Source organism: Sparus aurata, chromosome 15 (genome assembly GCF_900880675.1).
Source record: "Sparus aurata chromosome 15, fSpaAur1.1, whole genome shotgun sequence".
Taxonomy (NCBI): Eukaryota; Metazoa; Chordata; class Actinopteri; order Spariformes; family Sparidae; genus Sparus; species Sparus aurata.
In genome coordinates, this window is record NC_044201.1 from 26,812,211 (window position 1) to 26,832,276 (window position 20,066).

The 20,066-nt window shown below is 42.3% G+C and overlaps 2 protein-coding genes across 2 annotated transcripts; both read right to left on the bottom strand.

The window, feature by feature from the left end:
* Window positions 1-325: 325 nt before the first annotated feature.
* mtx2 (metaxin 2) lies at window positions 326-6,556 on the bottom strand. Its single transcript, XM_030442626.1, has 10 exons — window positions 6,373-6,556; window positions 5,205-5,252; window positions 5,061-5,107; window positions 4,859-4,931; window positions 3,741-3,817; window positions 3,457-3,549; window positions 3,324-3,362; window positions 3,118-3,243; window positions 2,945-3,021; window positions 326-1,189 (listed from the first exon to the last, which is right to left on the bottom strand). The coding sequence occupies exons 1-10, from the start codon at window positions 6,410-6,412 to the stop codon at window positions 1,030-1,032; spliced, it is 780 nt and encodes a 259-aa protein (XP_030298486.1). The 5' UTR covers window positions 6,413-6,556; the 3' UTR covers window positions 326-1,029.
* A 2,180-nt stretch (window positions 6,557-8,736) lies between these two features.
* On the bottom strand, window positions 8,737-11,709 carry LOC115597048 (homeobox protein Hox-D4b-like). Its single transcript, XM_030442627.1, has 2 exons — window positions 10,860-11,709; window positions 8,737-10,135 (listed from the first exon to the last, which is right to left on the bottom strand). The coding sequence occupies exons 1-2, from the start codon at window positions 11,299-11,301 to the stop codon at window positions 9,810-9,812; spliced, it is 768 nt and encodes a 255-aa protein (XP_030298487.1). The 5' UTR covers window positions 11,302-11,709; the 3' UTR covers window positions 8,737-9,809.
* Between the last annotated feature and the right edge of the window lie 8,357 nt (window positions 11,710-20,066).

Sequence of the window (20,066 nt, forward strand, 5' to 3'; positions counted from 1 at the left end):
AGGCAGAAACACGGTCAGCCGGGTGTGAACGAGCTCCACACCAGGACTAAAAATAGATTTCGATAATTTAATTAAAACTGATTTTATGTTTGACTTTAATGTTGGAGCATGTAAGTAAAAAACATGGTGGTATGCTTCAGAATTATAAATGTGCGGCTCCCTTTTAGGTGAGCATCATGATTAAATTATAAGAGCATCAGCATACAATATTTCTATTTAATTTAGCAATAAAATATTATGCAAAACATGTTAAAACACTGTATAAAATCTCTTTGTAATTTTGTAATATGCGTTCCAACGCCAAAGAATGAACAGAAAAGTTGTGTTGAATTCATGACATTTATTTTGTAGGCACTTTAAATTCACACAAAGAAACAGTGGTGGAAAAACTTAATTATCATTATGTTCATGTGTTTTTGTACAGAAGAAAAGCAAGTATGCCTGCCTCGCATATTCTTACAAGCTTCTACATTTCCCGAAAGGAAGAAAGAAAATCAGCAAAACATTTGACTTCAAGCCCGAGTCCTGCTGTTAAATTCATACCAACACTCTCTGAGAGTCTGCAGCTATCTGCAAATGCACTGAGAAGCATGTAGACAGCATCTGTGTGTGTGTGTGTGTGTGTGTGCACGCTAACTCTAATTATATGGAAAATAAGAACATATAAATAAATCTTGGCCTCTGGGTCGGGAAGCATCCACCCTGCTGAAGTGACCTTGAGCCTGACCCCCGCCAGACCATCTACAGCCGGACTTCTGACCCTCCTTCCATACATGTGTTGTTAATACTCTTAAGAATGATCTTTACTTTGATTTTTAGGGGATTACACTTTAACTATGATCCTCTGGACTTCTTCCAGCAGCATGCAACAATGTACAAGCAAGAAGCAAAATGGAAAGCTAGATTCACAATGGGACAGGTATGTGAGTATGAGCTGTTTTTAGCTTCTTAGTGCTACGTTGAGGGAATAAGAGAGGGAGGGACAGAATGTACAGGGTGAGATAATACAGGGAGGTTCTTCTGCGCTTTTCAAGAGCTCTTGTCTTCAAAGTACGCCTGTTCGATGCGTCTGCAGAAGGACAGCAGGTTGCTGTAGCTCTTGATCCTCTCTGCCAGCTCGGTGCTGGTCAGTCTGGTGGTCAGTATAGTGAAGAGGTGACCGAACACCAACGCATCCAGTTCTGTGGGCCTACAACACACACACACACACACACACACACACACACACACACACTTGATTTGTTACTGCTGAAATCAACAATTTCATAAATTACTTTAACTTTCATTTAGTGGGGGGGAAAAAAAAAAAAAAGATTACGTCAGCAATAGCATTTTTAATTTGCTATAATGCACAACGAGCATTTTAGCATCAACATATTGGTCATTAATTATATCTGGAATTTGTCACATATAGTTGAAACCTGAATTCCTGAGTGAGGAACCAGTGAGGAACCACAGTCTCTCTGCTTATACCAGGAATCGTCCTTGCTTCTACTGATCATTTAAAACAGCGTCTTTCACTCTGCTGTATACAAGAACTAAAATGTTCAAAGAAGCCATGACATTAACTCTTTTCATACTGTAATATACATTACAAAAAAAATAAAAATCATTTGTCTGAAGGCATTTAAACAGGCTTTGTGACAGAAGTTCCACTTCCAGGTGATGAGATTGTTACAGTAATGTGCCACAAGGTGGTGCTAAAGAAAAGCCTCCAGATTATTTAAAGGAGTCATCGCCTGGTTTTTTTACATATCCAGTCCCTCTTGGATCGCTTTGGATCAATTCTTAAAACTTATTAGAAAAAAAAAAAAAAAAAATCAAACATAGAGCTTGTTCTGACACTTTTTCATACCGCGACTTTCTCACGCGAGATTACGCGTGAGGTTTTGACCGGTCCGGATGTGCATTGTATTAATATGTAATGAGGCGTGCGTTGATTGGCCGCAGGAAGGACAGAGCCTGAATGGGGGGCGAGCCTGCATGCACACAGACTCCAAAACATAAACAGCCCCCTGTCATGGCGCACACACTAAATGACGAACCTTACGGAATTCAGCCATTTATGTACGAGCCGGAGTCGGAAACCGAACGGAAGAGTGAAGAGGCAGAGACGGTGAAGAGACACGTTTACAGCAGGAAGTCTCTGAATGGTAAAATCTTTTTTTTTTCCTTCTTACTTTTTCATTTCGAGTGAGTGTCTACTCACCTTGCCGGTAGTTAGATACAAGCACCTCAATATGATAATTGCTAATTTATCAACAGTTAGGAGTTAGCAGGTAGTTATGCAAGTAGCCTCCTGTGGTAACGTCACCACAGGAGCAGAGTCAAAATCTCGTGCTTTAGGAACGCGCACCCTTGTGTGCTATTCCTGTTCGGAAAAAGAGCCAAAGCGAAAAAAACTGAGCCACTTTCAAACTCCAGCTTTTCAGGCAAGTTTCAACTGAGGTCCAACACCAATATGCATGTTTTAACAAGAGAAATTGCAATTTCCGGGTGATGACTCCTTTAACACTTGTTTCCTTTTAGCTTTAATTTCTACAGAGGACAGTTGAAGGCCACTGTTGAAGTACTGACAAATCCCCTTTCACTATGCAAACATATTGATGTTTGGCAGCTATGACAGATGGGCATCACTACAAGAAGCTGCAAAGACTTTGGTGTTCATTCTGGCGCCCCCTGTGGATAAATATAGTATGAGCACTACTGCTCTCGTCTTAGAGCTCTTGCTCTAGTCAAGTGCATTTGTTTTATTAACTATTTTTCATTTTTACTTTTCCTCTTCTTGCAGCTGCATTCAGCCAAATAAAAAAAACATTAATCTTGCTCTTTTGCTAATGTAGGACATAATATAAAACCATCAGTATTAAACTGAGGCTAATTCATAACCACTTAATAGTTCCTGATTGTACATTTAAATAGTAACAGACAGACAGATACGTACTGTTTATTAAAGAAGAACGGTTGTGTTCCCAGCCTCTGTGAGAGAGCCTGACAGCACTGACTCACATCCTCATAAACCTGGAACATATAAGAAAATGTAAATAGTATATGGGCATAACAACGACTGTAAAGCATGTGAGACATCAGAGAATAAATGCCAGGGCGGTCGCCAACCTGCTCCAGGGTTTTTCCTCCCCAGCCGATGGCGTTCATCTTCCTGCGAACCTCATACTGCTTCTGATAGGCCAGGATGTTACTGAGAGGCCACGAGTAAGGACTGCTGTATCTGGGGCGGGAGATCTACGCAAAACACATACATACAATTAATAATACTAATAATAATCACTGCCAAAATCTATGTAAAAGACAGGTATACACACCTCAGCAGCTGTAGCGTCATCACACCACTGGATATACAACTGTAGAGAGGAAACATCACCCAGAAATATTGAGAACAACTGTGTGTAACTGTGTTGTAACAGAGTATTGGTTAAGCTGTGTGTGTTTCTGTACCTCAGCAGTAAGCAGCATGTTGTTGACCAGCTCCATATACGCTTTCATTTCAGCTCTCTGAACATCATCTAGGCCGTCACTCAGAGAATGACCCTGAGAACCCAAATATGTCCACAGAATATTTTATTTTTTGGTTCTGATCTTAAATCAGTACTTTTTTATTTATCTAATGACAAGACTAAAAAACGACAAGTATTCCCCTAACATTATATAGAATCACATCAGTGACAACTAACATGTCTCTGAGAATCAAGCAGGCTGGGATGAAAATCAGTAACACACACCTTTGCTTTAGTGAACTGCACTATCGGCCCCAGTTCTGACACCACCTGGTTCCCTACTTGGATAAAGGGAATCTTACCTACAGAGAGACAAAAGAAACACACACACAGAAGCAGACCATTAAAAAATGCTGTTACTTTTGAAGGAGAAATCCCAAGAAACTCAAAAGACAGCAGTGAGTAGGTCTTAGAGTCTTATCCAGTCAAAACTGCTCTTAGTTTCAAGTACTGGGACGTACATGGAGGTCATGACACTGACTTTAAAATAAAAGACAACCTAAATAGTAGGGGTGGGTAAAAATATAGATTCATCAATGCATTGCAATGTATTTTTTCCCAATTCAATATCAAGTCATAAAATCCTCTGAATCGATTCAGGCAAGCAGCGGCCCGCGACCACCCGCTGTCCCTCGCCAGACCTCTCGGTCTCTGCCTCCAGCAGCTGGAAGCGCCTCGCCCGCGACCTCGCTCTAGGGTCGGAGGGTCGTCGGAGCTGCGGAGGCAGGTAGCCGATGTATGACGCACCGCTCTGTCGGAGACGGTAAACTCCCAGCTCAGCCGGTCTCACCCTGGCTGCTGCACCGTGCGACCGCTGGTTGCACCTTCCTCCGGGGAGAGAGGGGGATTCAGTGTCAATGTGTTACCCTCTCGTGTCTAGCTGGAGGGTGGAGGGACCACGGGTATGTCTGTTTATGTCAGACAACAATGTACCATGCAATCCCAGAAACAATGGCACTTTCTCAGCTTAATAGTTGCACTATTTTATAACTAAACACATCACGTGCCTTTGTTTAAATTTCAATTCGAACTAGAACTTCCTAGAGGAAAGATTTATAATTTAAGATTACTTCTCTGAATTAGAAAATTATCAACAGGTACTCTAATGAATTATTTGTTTATTACTACTTATTACTGAATGGATATCGAAGCATTTAAATCAATATTGAATCGAATTGCTAGCTAAAGAATCTAAATCGAATCGAATCGTGAGGTTCTTAACAATACCCAGCCCTACTAAATAGCTTAACATGTCAAACCCAGCTACAGTGAAGACATATTGGGATCTTAGCAAATTCTGGGTTTCAGTTGTTATCATAGCATGAGGCAACATCTGTACTGACCAGAAGGTGACATGTATTCAGCGTTTGCTCTGCAGGCCACCCGCACTGGTAAGTTGCACATCCTGAGGTAGGCCTGCACAGGAGAGAGACGCGACAGGGCCTGTTAGTGACTGAAACTACTACCGGATCAACCAAACAACATGATAATCAGTTAAAATCCTACAAAAACATGCTGACATATTTCAGCAGAACAGGGCTTCACCTGAACAGCGAGAGATGAGGCGCAGTCTGACAGCAGAATCTGATCCTCTGCAAAAACACCAACAAAGCAATTATATTGATTACAGTCATTCCTCTATAGAGACAATTCATTCTGTTTCTCCATTTCAGACATACACTGACTTACCCTTCAGCGGTTGGTACAAGGTTGCAGTTTCAGGCCATGGCTCAGCAGCTGTCGATGTCAAAAACATACAGGCGCACATTTATAAAAGGCTTATATAAGCTTATTATAAAGTTGGCTTATCCGGCTGTTAATGCTGTCGAGTAGCAATTAACATCTATTTCATTGTTCAGTACATTCATTATTAAATCAATGTTAGGTTGATTACAATCCGACCGTGTGCTCACAGTCACGCCCCCCACAGAGGCCCAGACACCACACAGCACATACCCCATGTATAGCTCAACTGAAACGAGACGCGTTTCATACATTAAGCCTCAATTAACACGCTAATCGGACAAATATTGTATATAAACATCCTTCAGAAGTGACATTAACTTCTCGGGAAGAGTTCAGGTGGGTTCACATCGATGCAAGGCGTTTACAAATCAACAAAAACACGATTTAAGCCGAAGGAGTTTAGGTAAACTTCACACAAATATACGCGAGCCGTGTAAAATCCAAGATGGCGCGTGTCTTCTTCTCGACTCAAATGGAGTGTTGCTCAGCGACGCTGCGCTCACTACTGCTGCCGATGGCCACCAGTTGTACTACAACCGCCAATAGTGCAACACTATTATTGTTGCAGCACAACTCCGAGCCACAAGCGGCAGCTAGGAGCACACTAGAGGAAGAAACTACTCGCCATATTGGCTCTTACGATGATCGATACAATTTAATATACTTTAGCCGCTGCTTCACTGGAGTGAGTCGTGTTTTTATAACCAAATAACGGGATGTCATCGACGTGACTCACCCCGAATTGTCCCTCCTTTAATTTACTCTCATCTCCTTAGTTTTTATCTTTATAAAATAACCAGAAACTAATTAAATTAGCTTTATATGCCTCAAACTGGTTCTATACTGATTTAGCCATCTAGGACACGAAGCCAGTGTGACAGTGCTGTACCAGAGCTAGCTTAGCAAAGCTAATATTTGCTAGAAAACAGTATCAGCTGGACACATAAACCCATCGTTATTGTTACTAAATAGTCCTGCTACGTGACCTTTTACATGTAATTAACTACTGTTAGTAAAACAGCTGCATGGCTGTAAATGTTAGCTGATGTTAGCCGACTGGAGCTAGCTTAAAAAACAATAATAGAGGCACGGAGCAAAGAAAAGACGTTACCTGACAACTGCGACACGAAGGCCTCTGCCGCGAGAGACATGGTGTCGTTATGATATCCTTACCGATAAATATGAATAAAAATGAGGACAGATGAGGTCAATTCCACTGCATGCAAGTTTAAGGGCAAGTGCTTGTTCTGCAGTCACCGACGGGTCCGTCGGCGATTAATGTCCCGAGGAATAAATGTAACGCAAACGTTAGTTCCGCTTTACGCCTAAACTGGAGAAATGTCCGCTGTAGTCATTGTGTGTGTGGGATTTCTGTCATATTAAATTAAATTCGCATATGTGAATGTGTAATGCTGCATTTTCTCCAGTCTGTGGTGGTGGGTAAGGTGGACAAATTAACGACTCATAAAGTAGTCCTCTAGAATGCAACAGCGATATTTTTTAGCTTTAAAATGGTCAAAATCAGCTTGAATCAGATTTGACAAAGTCTCAATAACTGATCATTTAGGCTTTATAAACAGTACAGCTGATTTGACTGCATAACGTCATACAGGTATTCCTTCTGTACCACTTGCTGATAGGCTACTAATTGAATTAATGGTAATCAAATCCGATTGCATCACACATTGTTCTCATCCAGTGGAGTTTACACTACAAAAAAAAAAAAAAAAAAAAATGCCAAGCGGGTTGTTTTCCTGTGCCATGTCTGGAGATGGAGGTGTTACAACACGATCTTCGTTTATTTCTCCTCCAGGCTACGATGCTTGGTGCAACCAGCAGGGGGCGTCCCTGCTTCACCACAGTCAGACTGCAGGGGAAAGGTTGGGGTGATGTACAGAAGCCAAACATGCCCTAGCAATCTTTGGCATCACAAAAAGGATGTTTACAATGCAAAGATTGCAAATCACAATATGGCAAGATGTATGCTGCTTAGTTTTGTGTTCAGAAGAGATAAATCCTATTTTATTTGTCATATTTCTGTCAGTTTCACGAGTAGACCATATGTGGAGGATCTCTTTTTTTTATTGTTTGTGTAAGGGAGCACAGACATGTATAATCAAACAAATCCATGCACAACATGGGATCTGAGTAATGAATTCCAAGCCTGGAGTTGTTTGGGTTTTACTGAATTTCCCACAGCTGAGCAAAACAAGTAAAGCTGGCCTTTCCCTCATAATGTTTGGCTGCTGTTTCAAATCGCAGACATGCGCACCTACAGAAGCTTTTTCGTCTGTGAGTGATCAGTTGACCTTCTGCTGGTCGGCTATGTGGTGGATCTCGAACATGTGATCGATATTCCATGTTGCTCTGTGTCAGCCCCCTTTTTCCTGCACATTTAACCCCGTCTGGAGCGGAAGCCACCAATTAATGACTCTCATTTCCCTCCCATCCCACCACAAACAAACACACACACACAAGCGCACGCAAGCACGCACAAGAGATTTCTTTCACCTAAAGTAACCCGCGTCGCCCCTTCGCCGCGCGTAAACAGTGCGTAAAAAGACCCTCCGAATGACCAGGAATCATTTAAACCATGCCAAGACAATTCATATATATATGCGTGTGTATTGCCTAAACTTAAAAACACCCAGGGCGTTATTGATAAAGTTGAAATGATCAATTCAGTTTCATTTATATCGCCCAAAATAAAAATAAAAAAATGGTGTGAGACCCTCAAGGAAACTCTCCCCAAAAAAAGCAGGTTAGAAAATTGAGTAAACATTTTAAATGCGCCTTGAAAAAATAGAAATAATATTCAAACGCAAAAGAAAATCTTGAGTTAAAGAAGTTCTACCTCCACTCAGTGTGTCTGTCGTGCTACTTTATCTCTGTCTTGGCTTCAGAGCGCAGTTAAAGCAAACTGTCGCTCGAGTGATTAAACGTTACGCATCACAGTTTATCCGCGGAATAATCCGGAGCACATTTTAAATCCTCCCCCGGGAGAAGAATCCTCCCATTTTTTTTTTAAAAAAAGCTCCTCAGCAGAAAGACATCGCGGACGATCCAGCTATTAGTCCTGGTCCGACGCTCCGTTAAATCCGGGCTGCGACAAAGATCGTGTATGTTACAGAAGATCGCTCCGTTACAAGAAACTCACAAGGCCACTCAGGCGTGTGCGTGTCTGTGAGTCTAAAGACGAATATTATGAATTTCATAAATTATAGCTCAGAGTAACTTCTACGTCACTTCCGTCGACCCTCGTTCACATCACGTCACTCGTCAACACAGAAAAGAAGTCATCTATCCTCCGCTTAAATACGCGCATCACATGGACAGATGGCGTGTGTGTGTGTGTGTGTGTGTGTGTGTGTGTGTGTGAATGAGAAAAATATTCACACACAAACTTTTTTTTGTAATTTTTATCATCTAAGTATTTTATCAAAACATTTCCACATATAAAAAATTTTACACGAAGAGTTTTTTTTCTCTCTCTCACATACAAAAGAAGAACAAAGATGCTGCTACAAAGAATAAAAATATGCTTCTAAATAACACATGAAATAAGTACTGGCGAAGGCTATTATAATAATTATTATAATAATAAAGAGAACACAATAGCATATTGAACTGGAATCAAAGAGAGAACACACTCCTCTAACAATGCAAAAGCTGTTATATTGCTTCAGAGAGTTTTTTTTTTATTTCAAAGCTCTCAGTGCTGAATCAAATAATAAAACGTTTTTGAGAAAGTTCGTTAAAAACCCTGTAACCCTGAGAAAATGTGTTGGATTTACAGTCAGCGTCGTGCACCCAAAAAACCTGCCTCCATTTTATCGGAGGCCGGTTTTTATTTTATTCATTTCCTCCTGTATGTGCGTTGAAATGTGTGACTTTCCCCCAAAAAATAACGATTACAAAGTTAATTCACCATTTGGATATTAAAATAAAACAAACCTGCATGATATGGCTGCTCATCCTACTGAATATGTTTTTGGGATGCTCCTCTATGTACAAAATAAATGCTCAGACATTATCGATCCCACCATCCTGCAGCTCTCTGTTCTTCTTGTTTCGCCTTTTTAAGCGCCAGTTTTGTGGAAACAACATTTTGGTAATGTGCATATTCATAATTTACGCTTAGGTAGCTTCTTTATTTTAATATAAGACCCTGTATTATGTTTACCCTGTAGAAATTAAAAAACCCTGTTTTCTCCAAAAAGACACAAATCTCTCCTGGGAGAGTTTTGGCAAGACTGCAACCGACAGGCACGATAACCCTTCAGCAGCCACCTCGACACGTGAAACGGTTCCTGTCAAGACCATCTGCAACCTCGAAGTTCACCGAAATTAAGACATTCATTCATTCATTCATTAAATATATCGGATGCTACACGACAGAAAGAAAACCTTCAAAGTAAAAGCAGAAATAAAACGCAAGGGGATTCATAAAGCGTTGCTGAGGCGGACAGATGGATGGCCTGGAGATTTAAAGCGAGTAAGAATTGTTTCAGTCAGTTGTGGAGAGTGAAGTCGCTCAACGTGGCGGCGTCACACGGTTATCACCGCCTTCACGCTGCTGTCGTCACTGCTGCTGCTGCTGTTGTTGTTGTTGTTGTTGTTGTCCGTCGCCTTCTTGTTTTTGCTCCGTCCTTTGGTGTTGGGAAGCTTGTTGTCCTTCTTCCAGCGCATGCGCCGGTTTTGGAACCACACCTTCACCTGCCGCTCGGACAGGCAGAGCGCGTGGGCCACCTCGACGCGGCGGCGGCGCGTGAGGTAACGGCTGAAGTGGAACTCCTTCTCGAGCTCCAGAACCTGCTGGCGCGTGTAGGCCGTCCGTAGCCGCTTCGGCTCCGGGCCCACGTGGTTCGGATTAACTGTAAACAAACAAACAAACAGACAAAATAAATAAATAAATAAATAAATAAATAAATAAATAGAAGCTAGAAAAAAGGAAGGAAATATTAAAGCACATTTGCCGATTTCTGTTTTCTCTTACTCATTTATTTCCTTTGAATTATGAATATTATTTTTAGCCGATTTTTACAATGGTGCACAAAAATACCATCTACACTAAATATGGCAGAATTAAACTAAATAAGCCTCTACATTTTGCGGTTTTATATTAAATTGGAACATTTTTGCGGGTATTATGGTGCGGCATTTTTCGTGGTTTTGCTCAAACTTTCTAATTTTTTACTTTTAACTCGCAACTCTGTGTTCTGCCGCAGCATTGCACACCACACACACACGCACACACACACATGCACGCGCACACACACACACACACACACACACACACACACACACACACACAAACGCTGTGGCAGGGCCATAAAACTTTATAGGGGTTGTAATTCTCCCTGACTCTCACTAAGACCATAAATAACTCAACAACAAAAAAGGGGGCTGCTTACAAATGGACAAAGTACTAGAAAGAAAGAAAGAAAGAAAGAAAGAAAGAAAGAAAGAAGGAAGAGAGAAAGAAAGAAGAGCATCTGGCAAAGAAGAAAAAAAAAACATAAACATGGGAAACATCAGACTGAAACTGAAATGACGAGCGAATGAGACGCAGAGTGTGAATTATAGAGAGACACTCACTCTGTGCGATGTGCACCTTCTTCATCCACGGGTAGACAACAATGGGCGCCTTGTCTCTTCCCTGGCAGGCCGTTTTCCTCTGCACCTGAGCGGGCTTCGCGTAGGTCATCCAGGCCTGGCCATGCAGGTCACCCGCGGGGAACTTCTCCTTGCCGGGCGCCGCGTCTGTCTCCCTGAAGCCGGGGAAGGGCGCACCTTGGCGCTGCGAGTGGTCCTCTCCATCCTCCCGCTGGTGCCCCTGCAACGAGTGTTGATAGCCGGTTTGTTGTGGTGTGTACGGAGGCGGAGGGGGCTGCATGGACTGATAACCTCCACCATAACTACCACTACTGTCCTGGGGGTTGTTGTAATACCCCCCTTGGTCACTAAAATTACTGTAATCTTCTTCACAAGGCGGGAACTGCGGCTCAGCATATTTACAGCTCACCACGTAGGACTCCATGATTGATTTATAGCGAGGTTGGTAGGAGAATACTAATTTTTCTTTCTCTCCCCTCTCTCTGTCTCTTTTTCCCCCTCTGGCATCAAGCCATCCTGCGGCTGTCAAATAGACGGACGGCCATGCGGGACACGTGACCCTGCGGGCAGCCAATCAGAGGAGGCACTTTGGGTTGTTTATGTCAGACGTAATGGGATAATTTGGAGGAGGGGGAGGAGGTGGGGGGGGAGAAAATGCTCATTATAGGGCTAATGAAGATTTGGTGGCGGGGAAAAATGGTTTAAGAGAAGATGTTTGTGAAACCGAATCAGTTGATTAAGAATCCAAATGGACCTCTTATTGAGTTTAATTACTAGGACATTAAATAACTGTGTTTCTATCTATCTATCTATCTATCTATCTATCTATCTATCTATCTATCTATCACCCACTCCTCCCCACCCCCCTCCCTCACACAGCAGCACCTATTGAAAAACCCCTCGGACTGTAGATTTATGACTTTTAGCTGAATGACTCTTCACCCCCACACAGATGGCCGGAGCTGAAAAATTAATCTGGCCCATATTGAGGGACGGCTCGGTCCATATTTGGCCTTGTGGCGCGTCAAAGGACGGGACAACAAAACACGGTCAGAAAAAAAAAAAGGCCTCCAACGTAAAGAAAGAGATAAAAGGTTCCCAGACAGTGACTAGTAGTCGGCTTTGTTAGGCCGGGAGGTCAGCCCGAGGTGTCCCGTTCACCACCACCAACCAACTCGGAGGAGAGGAGGGTGGAGGAGGGAGGGAGGGTGGAGTTAAAAAAAAAAAAAAAATGCATTGCTTGTCTTGGAGAAATGATGCTAAAGCGAGCAGATAAATGCGACAGGGCTGAGAAATGAAATCAAGGTGAAGGAGATAAGTGAGAATATGCAAAGTTTGAGCCCTCACACGAAGACAGAGTCATTAAGGCTTTTTTATTCCGTCACTATTTTCGGTCTTTTGTCCGGAGGAGAGAAACCATCCCTGCAGCGAGGAGCGGACCATAAATCCTCCTCTTATATCCTCCAGGTTCTCCTCTGAGGATGCTGCTGCTGCTGCTGCTGCTGCTGCTGCTGCAGGTCTGACGCTCCTCCAGCCAGAACCTCTTAACGTGTCCTGCTGTATATGTGCTATTACTTCTGCCTAATCCAGTCTGCATTAATGCTCCAATAAAGAGAAGGGGAAGAAAAGTGTTTTGGCTCGGCGGAGGGTATTAAAGGGAGCTCATGCAGGAGGGTGTAATGGGGGTGAAGATCTTGGCATGGCTGACAGAGTGAGAGTGAGCTACAGCCTCTCTCTGGGCCTAATCTATCTGATCTAATGAGTCATTTGTTCAGAATGGCTCATAATGAATGACTGGGAATGGCTCATAAGCTATAATATTAGTAATAAAGTGGCGGGATCTCACTGTTTCTGTCAGTGTGAACAGTTTCCCTTTTGATTCAGGCGGCGGTGGAGTCTGGAAACAGAACCTGGGTGGTGAATGAGTCCCTTGCCTCGTCTTCCACTGAGCTGTTATTGAGCGAAGCCCCTTAAACTGTGTTTTCTCAATGGGAAGTGTGAGTGAAAACCAATGTGCTGAAGAAAAAAAAAAAAAAGCACTTTCACTTGGATTTTTCTTCGCAGCGGGATCTTGAGCCACAACTTCAAATTTGAGATATTTCACAGCGTATTTATAGGGACAACTGAGCTGAAATACTCTGACATGTTAGGCGAGCTGCAGAAGTAAAGTTGCATGTGCATGAGATATCAGATGAATTGTATTATATCACTGAAAATGGCTGACAAGCTACCAGACAAGGTGATAAAGCGGCAAAATCACACATTTTGTTTCCCCTTTGTTTGATAGGCAGCGGAGGAATAGAAAAAAAAACTAAACCTGGTCGTAGAATGAAAGACAAAAAAACACATTTTGCATTTAGAAGTTCAAGTTTTTTATTTATTTTTTCAACCCACAGGAGAATTTTCAGCGACTTTATTGTTCAAATCTTCAAAACAAAACATTAAGCATCAAATTTATAGGAACCGCTTTGCTTGAAATATCACAGACACATTGAGAAGCAGAAGTTATCAGCTCTGTTTGCACAGAAGCACCCAGATCGCGGTAATGTGTTGTTGAAATTAGCTGATAAACTACTGAATGAGTAATAAAATCTCACCATTTCACAATTTTTAAACAAAGGTTTGGTTTCATACTCAGCAAAACATTTCTGGAGCTTCACAGCAAAACAAGTGTTTCAGCATTCTCCAAAACAACTGACGTAGACGGGGACTTGTTTTAAAAACCTGAAATATGAAACATAAAATGGCTCGAGCTCATCCAGACAATTCTGCAGAAGATGATCTGAAAAGAGGTTATTCACATCTTTTTTTTTTAGCGTTAGCATGGCGTCCGAAATGGGTGCACGAGCCAAACCGCGCATCGAGGGCGTCGATAACGTCCTTTCAAACACTTTTCGGATATCTCGGCTTCTGCGCATTTCGTTTACACTGGGCAAGATTTTTTGGGGGGGTTGTTTCTTTACGTTTCACAACAAGTCCCCAGTTGCATCCGCTGTTCAGGAGAATGCTGTTTTGCTGCGAAGCTCCGGAAAAGTTTCGCCGGCTACCAAACTCCACCTGACTTTCCATCAGCGTGACGCTGCGTGGACAATAACCGATTTTATTTATTTTTTTCATTTTTGGGTGAACTGTTCCTTTAACTCATAAACAGCTGGGAAGTATGAGTTGTAGCGGTTTTAAAAAGAAGCACAGGGCCAACAAAGCCATCGCAGTGTTAACAGTCCTCAGCCTTTTCATCCCCCTCCGCTGGGTTTTGATAGATGGTTAGTCATCGCCCATAGACTCCCCTAGAACCCAATCTGTGACCGAGGCAGCTCCACACACATTCGGTTCTACAGGGTATGTATAGGCGAAGGTTCACGTCACGGCTGGCTGCTGATGACTCCTTTTTTTTTGCTGTCGACAGTGATTTACACTCACATGTTCCCACACAGAACCCTTTTCCACCCCCCCTTGTGTTTCTTGTGACTCTGCCTCCAAAACACAGCAAACATTCAACCCTTCATTTTTTTTTTTTTTTTTTTTTCCAAAGACGTTTCTATTGTTCAACCTATGATGCATCAGCGTCGCTGTACAATTGATGGAGACCATTAATGGCGTTGTAGAGTGTAGCATTTAGACATCAATAACACATTAAGGCGCAGCGCATTAATTCTACTACACAAGTGTAATTACTTGTAAGCAAGAGAGACCGTCGTGCAGAAGACTTGGCAGCCTGAACCGAGCGCCGCGGACGAGCTGGATGTTTTCGGCTGAGAGATCTTGTCTTGTTGCTCAGCGGGAGAGTGATTTACAGGAGGGAGGGAGGGAGGAGCAGCTCGTCCTCTGCAGCTAAAAGTTTAAAACGCCAGTGAAAGGATTTATGATAAACAGCAGCATTAACGACACGTATAGATAAGCGGTGTTAAATCGAGTCGGCCGTGTATTGATGTTTGTACTCTCTCCATCATAATACGGCAGTCGGCTCGGCACAGCCAGAGCATTTCTAATTAGCGTGTGACCTTGGTGGTAACAGCGCCCACAGCTCTCGCTTATAAAGGCTGATGCCGGATTGGAAAAAAAATACAGCGAGTGGGGAGAAAATTGGAAAAAACCGTGAGGACAAAATGAAAGATTTGCTTCAATAGAAGATGTGGTTTATGGTTTTTGGAACATTCGTCGACAACCAGGGAAAAAACTCTTTGGAAGCAGCTGGTAAATCAGGAACTTAGTCCAGTCAGACGGCGGATACCTTCATATTTTTACGTGTCATCATTGTCGTTTCTTCAAAATGTGGCCTGTGAAGTTTTAAATCACGTGTTTATGGCCTGACTTTCACATCGGCGTGAATTAGGGGGGGATGGTGCAGTCATAGGCGTTTGACAGGTGACCGCAGTGTTCCAACATTTGTAAGCGTCACGTCGCTAGATGTTCTTAAGGTGAGCTCGGAATGATTCCCTGCCATGTTTGTCACCACAAAGAAAATAATATCTTTGACGGGGAATCAGAACATCTCCAGCAGGAAAAGCTGGTGTTGTTAAGGAGACCTCGGGATCTTCGGCCAGGTTTGCGTAAATAAAAAAGGTCTTAAAAGTCCAAATTGTAAGAAAGTTGATTTACGAGCATCTTTCCTAACTCCTAGCCCAAGGTGTCAGGATTTGATGTGTTTGGAATTCTTACAATTTGGACATTTAAGCCATGACATGATGTCATCCTAACCACAACCAAGCTGGTTTTGTGCCTAAACCTAACCGGATCAAAAACATGGCAGTGTTGCAAATAAAACACCAAGAAATGTTTAAAAACGATATCCTCGGTTTGCAGAAACGTAACTCGCCAAAGATGTATTTTGGTTTCAGTTGATTAATGGCTTACCGACCGCCGTGCAAACATCTGCGGTGATTGGCTATTTCTGAACTTGGCCTGCGTGTCGGATTAAAGCTAAAGAGCAGATTGTAAAGCTCAACTCGTTTAGATCCAGCTGAACATTTACGTTGTACGCTGTTATTAGTCTGAATCTGTGGGAGCACTGAAGGCTTCAACCGAGGATGCTTGAGTCACGATTACAATCACCGTCTCTTTGTACACTGTTTCTGCTCGGGCACGTACTAAATAAAGGGTCAAATGCATTTATATACATTGATGTATAGATTCATCAATGCCCAGGCTCCACTGAAGGCACCGTTATCCTCTTTTTCCATCCCCACAGGTCACATTAACTCACACATATGCACATATACGGGCGTGTTGTGCGTGAGTACCGACTGTAAGGTGCCACAGGGATCTTTTTTTTTTTCTTCCTCTTTCCAACTTCTTGCCTCGAGCAATTTTCTGAGCTCTGGCAGGGGCTCATGCTCATTTTGGCTGTTTACATTTACTGAATTCCCATGGTCGCCTGCACGAGGGGCTGCTGAAGAACCAGCCTGAACCATTTGTTGCTAGAGGGGAAAAAAAAAAAAAAAAAAAAAGCTTGTGTGTCATGAAGTGAGAGAAACAACAAAGAAGAAAAGCAGAAAAGACGCTCTTTTTTTAATGGAATTTGAGAAATGAAACTGTGGACGAAGCGCTAATGCTCCCAAATCCATTCATTTCAGGACTATTAATCCACGCCTGGGCTCTAAGAAAAGAAAAGGACTTTGACCTAAAACTTTCATTTTTCACAGTTATTCCAGCCCCGAACTCTGCCGCTGAATGGGGCCGTTTGGAGACCTGGAATCATTAGCTCGCGCCCGCTGAATGGGGCTGTGAACTTTTCCGAGGCCACAACAACAACAGAGTGATGTTTCGCTTTTTGAAAGAGCATTCTTCTTTAAGAATGTAGCCTAGCTGCCGTCGGGTCGAGGGAGGGTCAATCAGAATCGTTGACCGCTGGTTCACCGTTTCATTAGTCCTCGCGCTGGACAGGGCAACGCAGGGGCTCGAGCTGGGGACCACGCAGAGTTCACGCGGCCTGCGGGAGTCGCGGGGGCCATTGTTCCGCTGGTTTCTGCCCTCTCTCTCTCTCTCTCTCTCTCTCTCTCTCTCTCTCTCTCTCTCTCTCTCCTGTATCACTGTTGTGTTAACGCAAATGCCGGTTTGAAATTAAAGGGTTAAATCGAGAGAAAATTTGGATTATTCTCCATTTACTTCACTTGTATTTCTTCACGGTTATCGCATTGATCTCTCTCCCTGATTCCTGTCCCTGCCGTTTAATCACCACTCGTGTCAATTTTCAATTACTGGTACCAGAATCGATTAACTCCACCACGATTATTCATTCATTTTTTTCTTTGTTTTTTGTTTTTTTGTTTTTTATAAACCTCCATTAGCCCTGCGTTCCGTCTCTCTTTAAATCTTCATTTTGTGCTTTACGCACGGCTCCCTCTGAGCTCCCTCACCGCCACAAACATCATAAACAGCCTCTCACGCAAACAGCTCATTACCCTTTAAATCAAACTCTCCGATAAATCTCATCCACACTCGGCTTCTGGTGATATAAAGCCATTCAGATGTGCGCTTTTCTTTCTGGGGTCGTTTCACTTTTTCATCTTAGACAGGCTGACCGCCGGCTCACCCCTCCGCCCCCGGCCCTCTGCCGGGTCAAAGCCGAGCTGAGAGCAGCTTTAACCCGGTTTAGACATTAACTGCGACCTCCAGCCCCCTTTCTTATGCATGGGAACACGGCCGTGCACCGTCTCGGACTGACCACGAGTAGAAGCCCGAGGAAAAAAAAAAAAAAAAGCACAGACTGTAAATCAGGACGAGTGAAAAGATGAAATCATGCGGCAACACAGAGAGCCAGGAGTGTAAGAAGTTTAGATTTACTTCATGCGTAAATTTAAACGTGAATCTGCGGGAATCTGAGCGCAGTGTAGCATAAATGTGATAGATTTATTAGCGTTGGGAAAAAAAAAAAAAAAATTAGCCTGATCATATAACTGAAAATTATATATTTGACATAAGAAAACTAAGTCTGTTTCATGGCCTGAAATAATGGTGCCAATACATTAAAATAATCCATCGAAGAAATGATAATTGTTCTTATCATTTAGCCTCGTGCAAACTAATAAATAATAGAGGTCAGCAGAAGTTATGCACTTTTAACAACACCACAAATATAAATAGATTATGTTCTACTGCTGGGCTGCAGAATATTAGGCTGTTTAAATTCCTGCTGAATTTAATTTACTTTAGTTTAAAAAGTTATTTCGCTGATAATAAACGACACAAATTATGGAGTATTAATTGTAAAGTTGCAACTTAATAATTAAATGGTTATCAAATTCTGTGCAGCCAATTTAATTAATATCATTTTGATGCTCATCATATTTTTAAAGGAGTTTGTTGTTTGTTAACTGAATAAGAATTAACTTTAACTTGAACTATTTATCAGTGGTGGTTATTGCATTCCCGTTTTCTGCCATAACAGCTGAATTGATTCAATAAAAGTGGAAACTACAGAAAATAATACAATAAAGTACATTTCGTCCTTTCCGTCACATTTAACCACATTTGTGCACAATCCTGAGCTGCCAGGAAACAATCCTCCTCCTACAACCCCGAAGATGATTTGATTAAATGTTTAAACGATCAGCGCGTCTGTTCTTATTTTTTATTTTTTTGCTCGTCTTCAGGTTATAAAATCATAATTTTCCTCCTCGTCATAAACTGGAGCTGACTTCTGTTTACAGCCCGCAGAGGAGTGAAGCTCAGAGCGTCGTAAAGATTTAACATGTAAACTCCTGATAACACACACACACACACACACACACACACACACACACACACACACAATAGGAATAGGAATAGGAAATCACTTCTGAATGCGGCAAACACAAACTGCAGAGAAACGACGGACTAAAAATGCAAAAACAGTGAAACTCTGAATTTCTGACACAATATCTTCAGTTTCATTTCACTGGTTGATGCTATTTAAATTATCGTTATTACCTCGTTACTAAATAGCGGCTTATGTCGTAAAAATCCTGAAAAGTTATCATCTTAAACACCTGGAAGAAAGTGATGCCGCTTCAGAAAGTAAAGGATTTAATGTATTCTCACTTCAAGACACACACACACACACACACACACACACACACACACACACACGCACACACGCACACATTTGTTGCTTCGTGTTAAAACAAGAAGCTCTAAAGAAAAAAAAAAATCCACAACAGAATCTTTCGAATATTTGATATCAGCCTCCTCTCTGAATTGAAGTCCTTAAATGTTTTGGATTATATAAAATTTAAACTTTAAACCTCTAAAAAATCCGAAGTTTGAGCTCATGAATCGACAGTTTTAGGATCTGAAAACAGAACGAAGCTGAATTATTAAATAATCCTGCAGCCCTGCTGGGTTTTATCTTCACTGACCGGTTGTGTTGATGTCGCAGCGGTTTTAGAAAAAAATAAAAATAAATTCAAAGATAGAAAATATTATTAACAAAATATCTTAAACGAACCAATTCGACGTCTTACCATCTAAAACACACCTTGAATTTCACCCAATAAAAGCCTTGAAAGTTATTGAATTTGATGTCCGGGTGTCCTCGAGGATGTTCAGTCAAAACTAAAACATTTGGAGTGAGTTAATTAGATTGTATGTCGGACTACAGGTGGATCTCTGGACCCCCGCGCCCTCTCGAACAAGGGGCCCTTTGGGCGCCCCCCGGACCACAGCTTTAACACCCCCACCTCCACCTCTGTCGCACCGTCTGCCCCCCCTGCGCCACACAGTCATAACTTCATATCTGTGCCAAATATGAAAAGCAGGACGCACTTACTTGTTCCGTTCTGATCTCGCGTTATCGTTCGTTACTGTAAAATCCCGTTGGAAGCGGATCGAAGCTGATTATCGGAAGCGATCGTGTTGTTTCTCTCTGCGACACAAAGAGCATTCTGTTGATTTCGGACAAATATCGGCTACCAATCCCATCTGGCCGCCTGTCGGCTATTCTCTCTGAGTTATATTTTGGGGCTTGTCAAACCGCCGGCAATAAAACACACTTTATTACCGTCACGTGCTCGTTTTTTTTTCCTCCTCTGCTCCCACGCGGGTTCATAAATTATTAGGTGCTGCACCGAGAAGCCACTTTATTCGATAATGGCGCCAAGGAAGAAAACACTTTAATCTCTGGGGGTGTGTGCTGCCGGAGATTAAAAAATTAAGCGCTTTGTGCTCAGTTCTGAGCGGGTTTTCTCCCTTTTTCCGATTTGATTTGCTGTT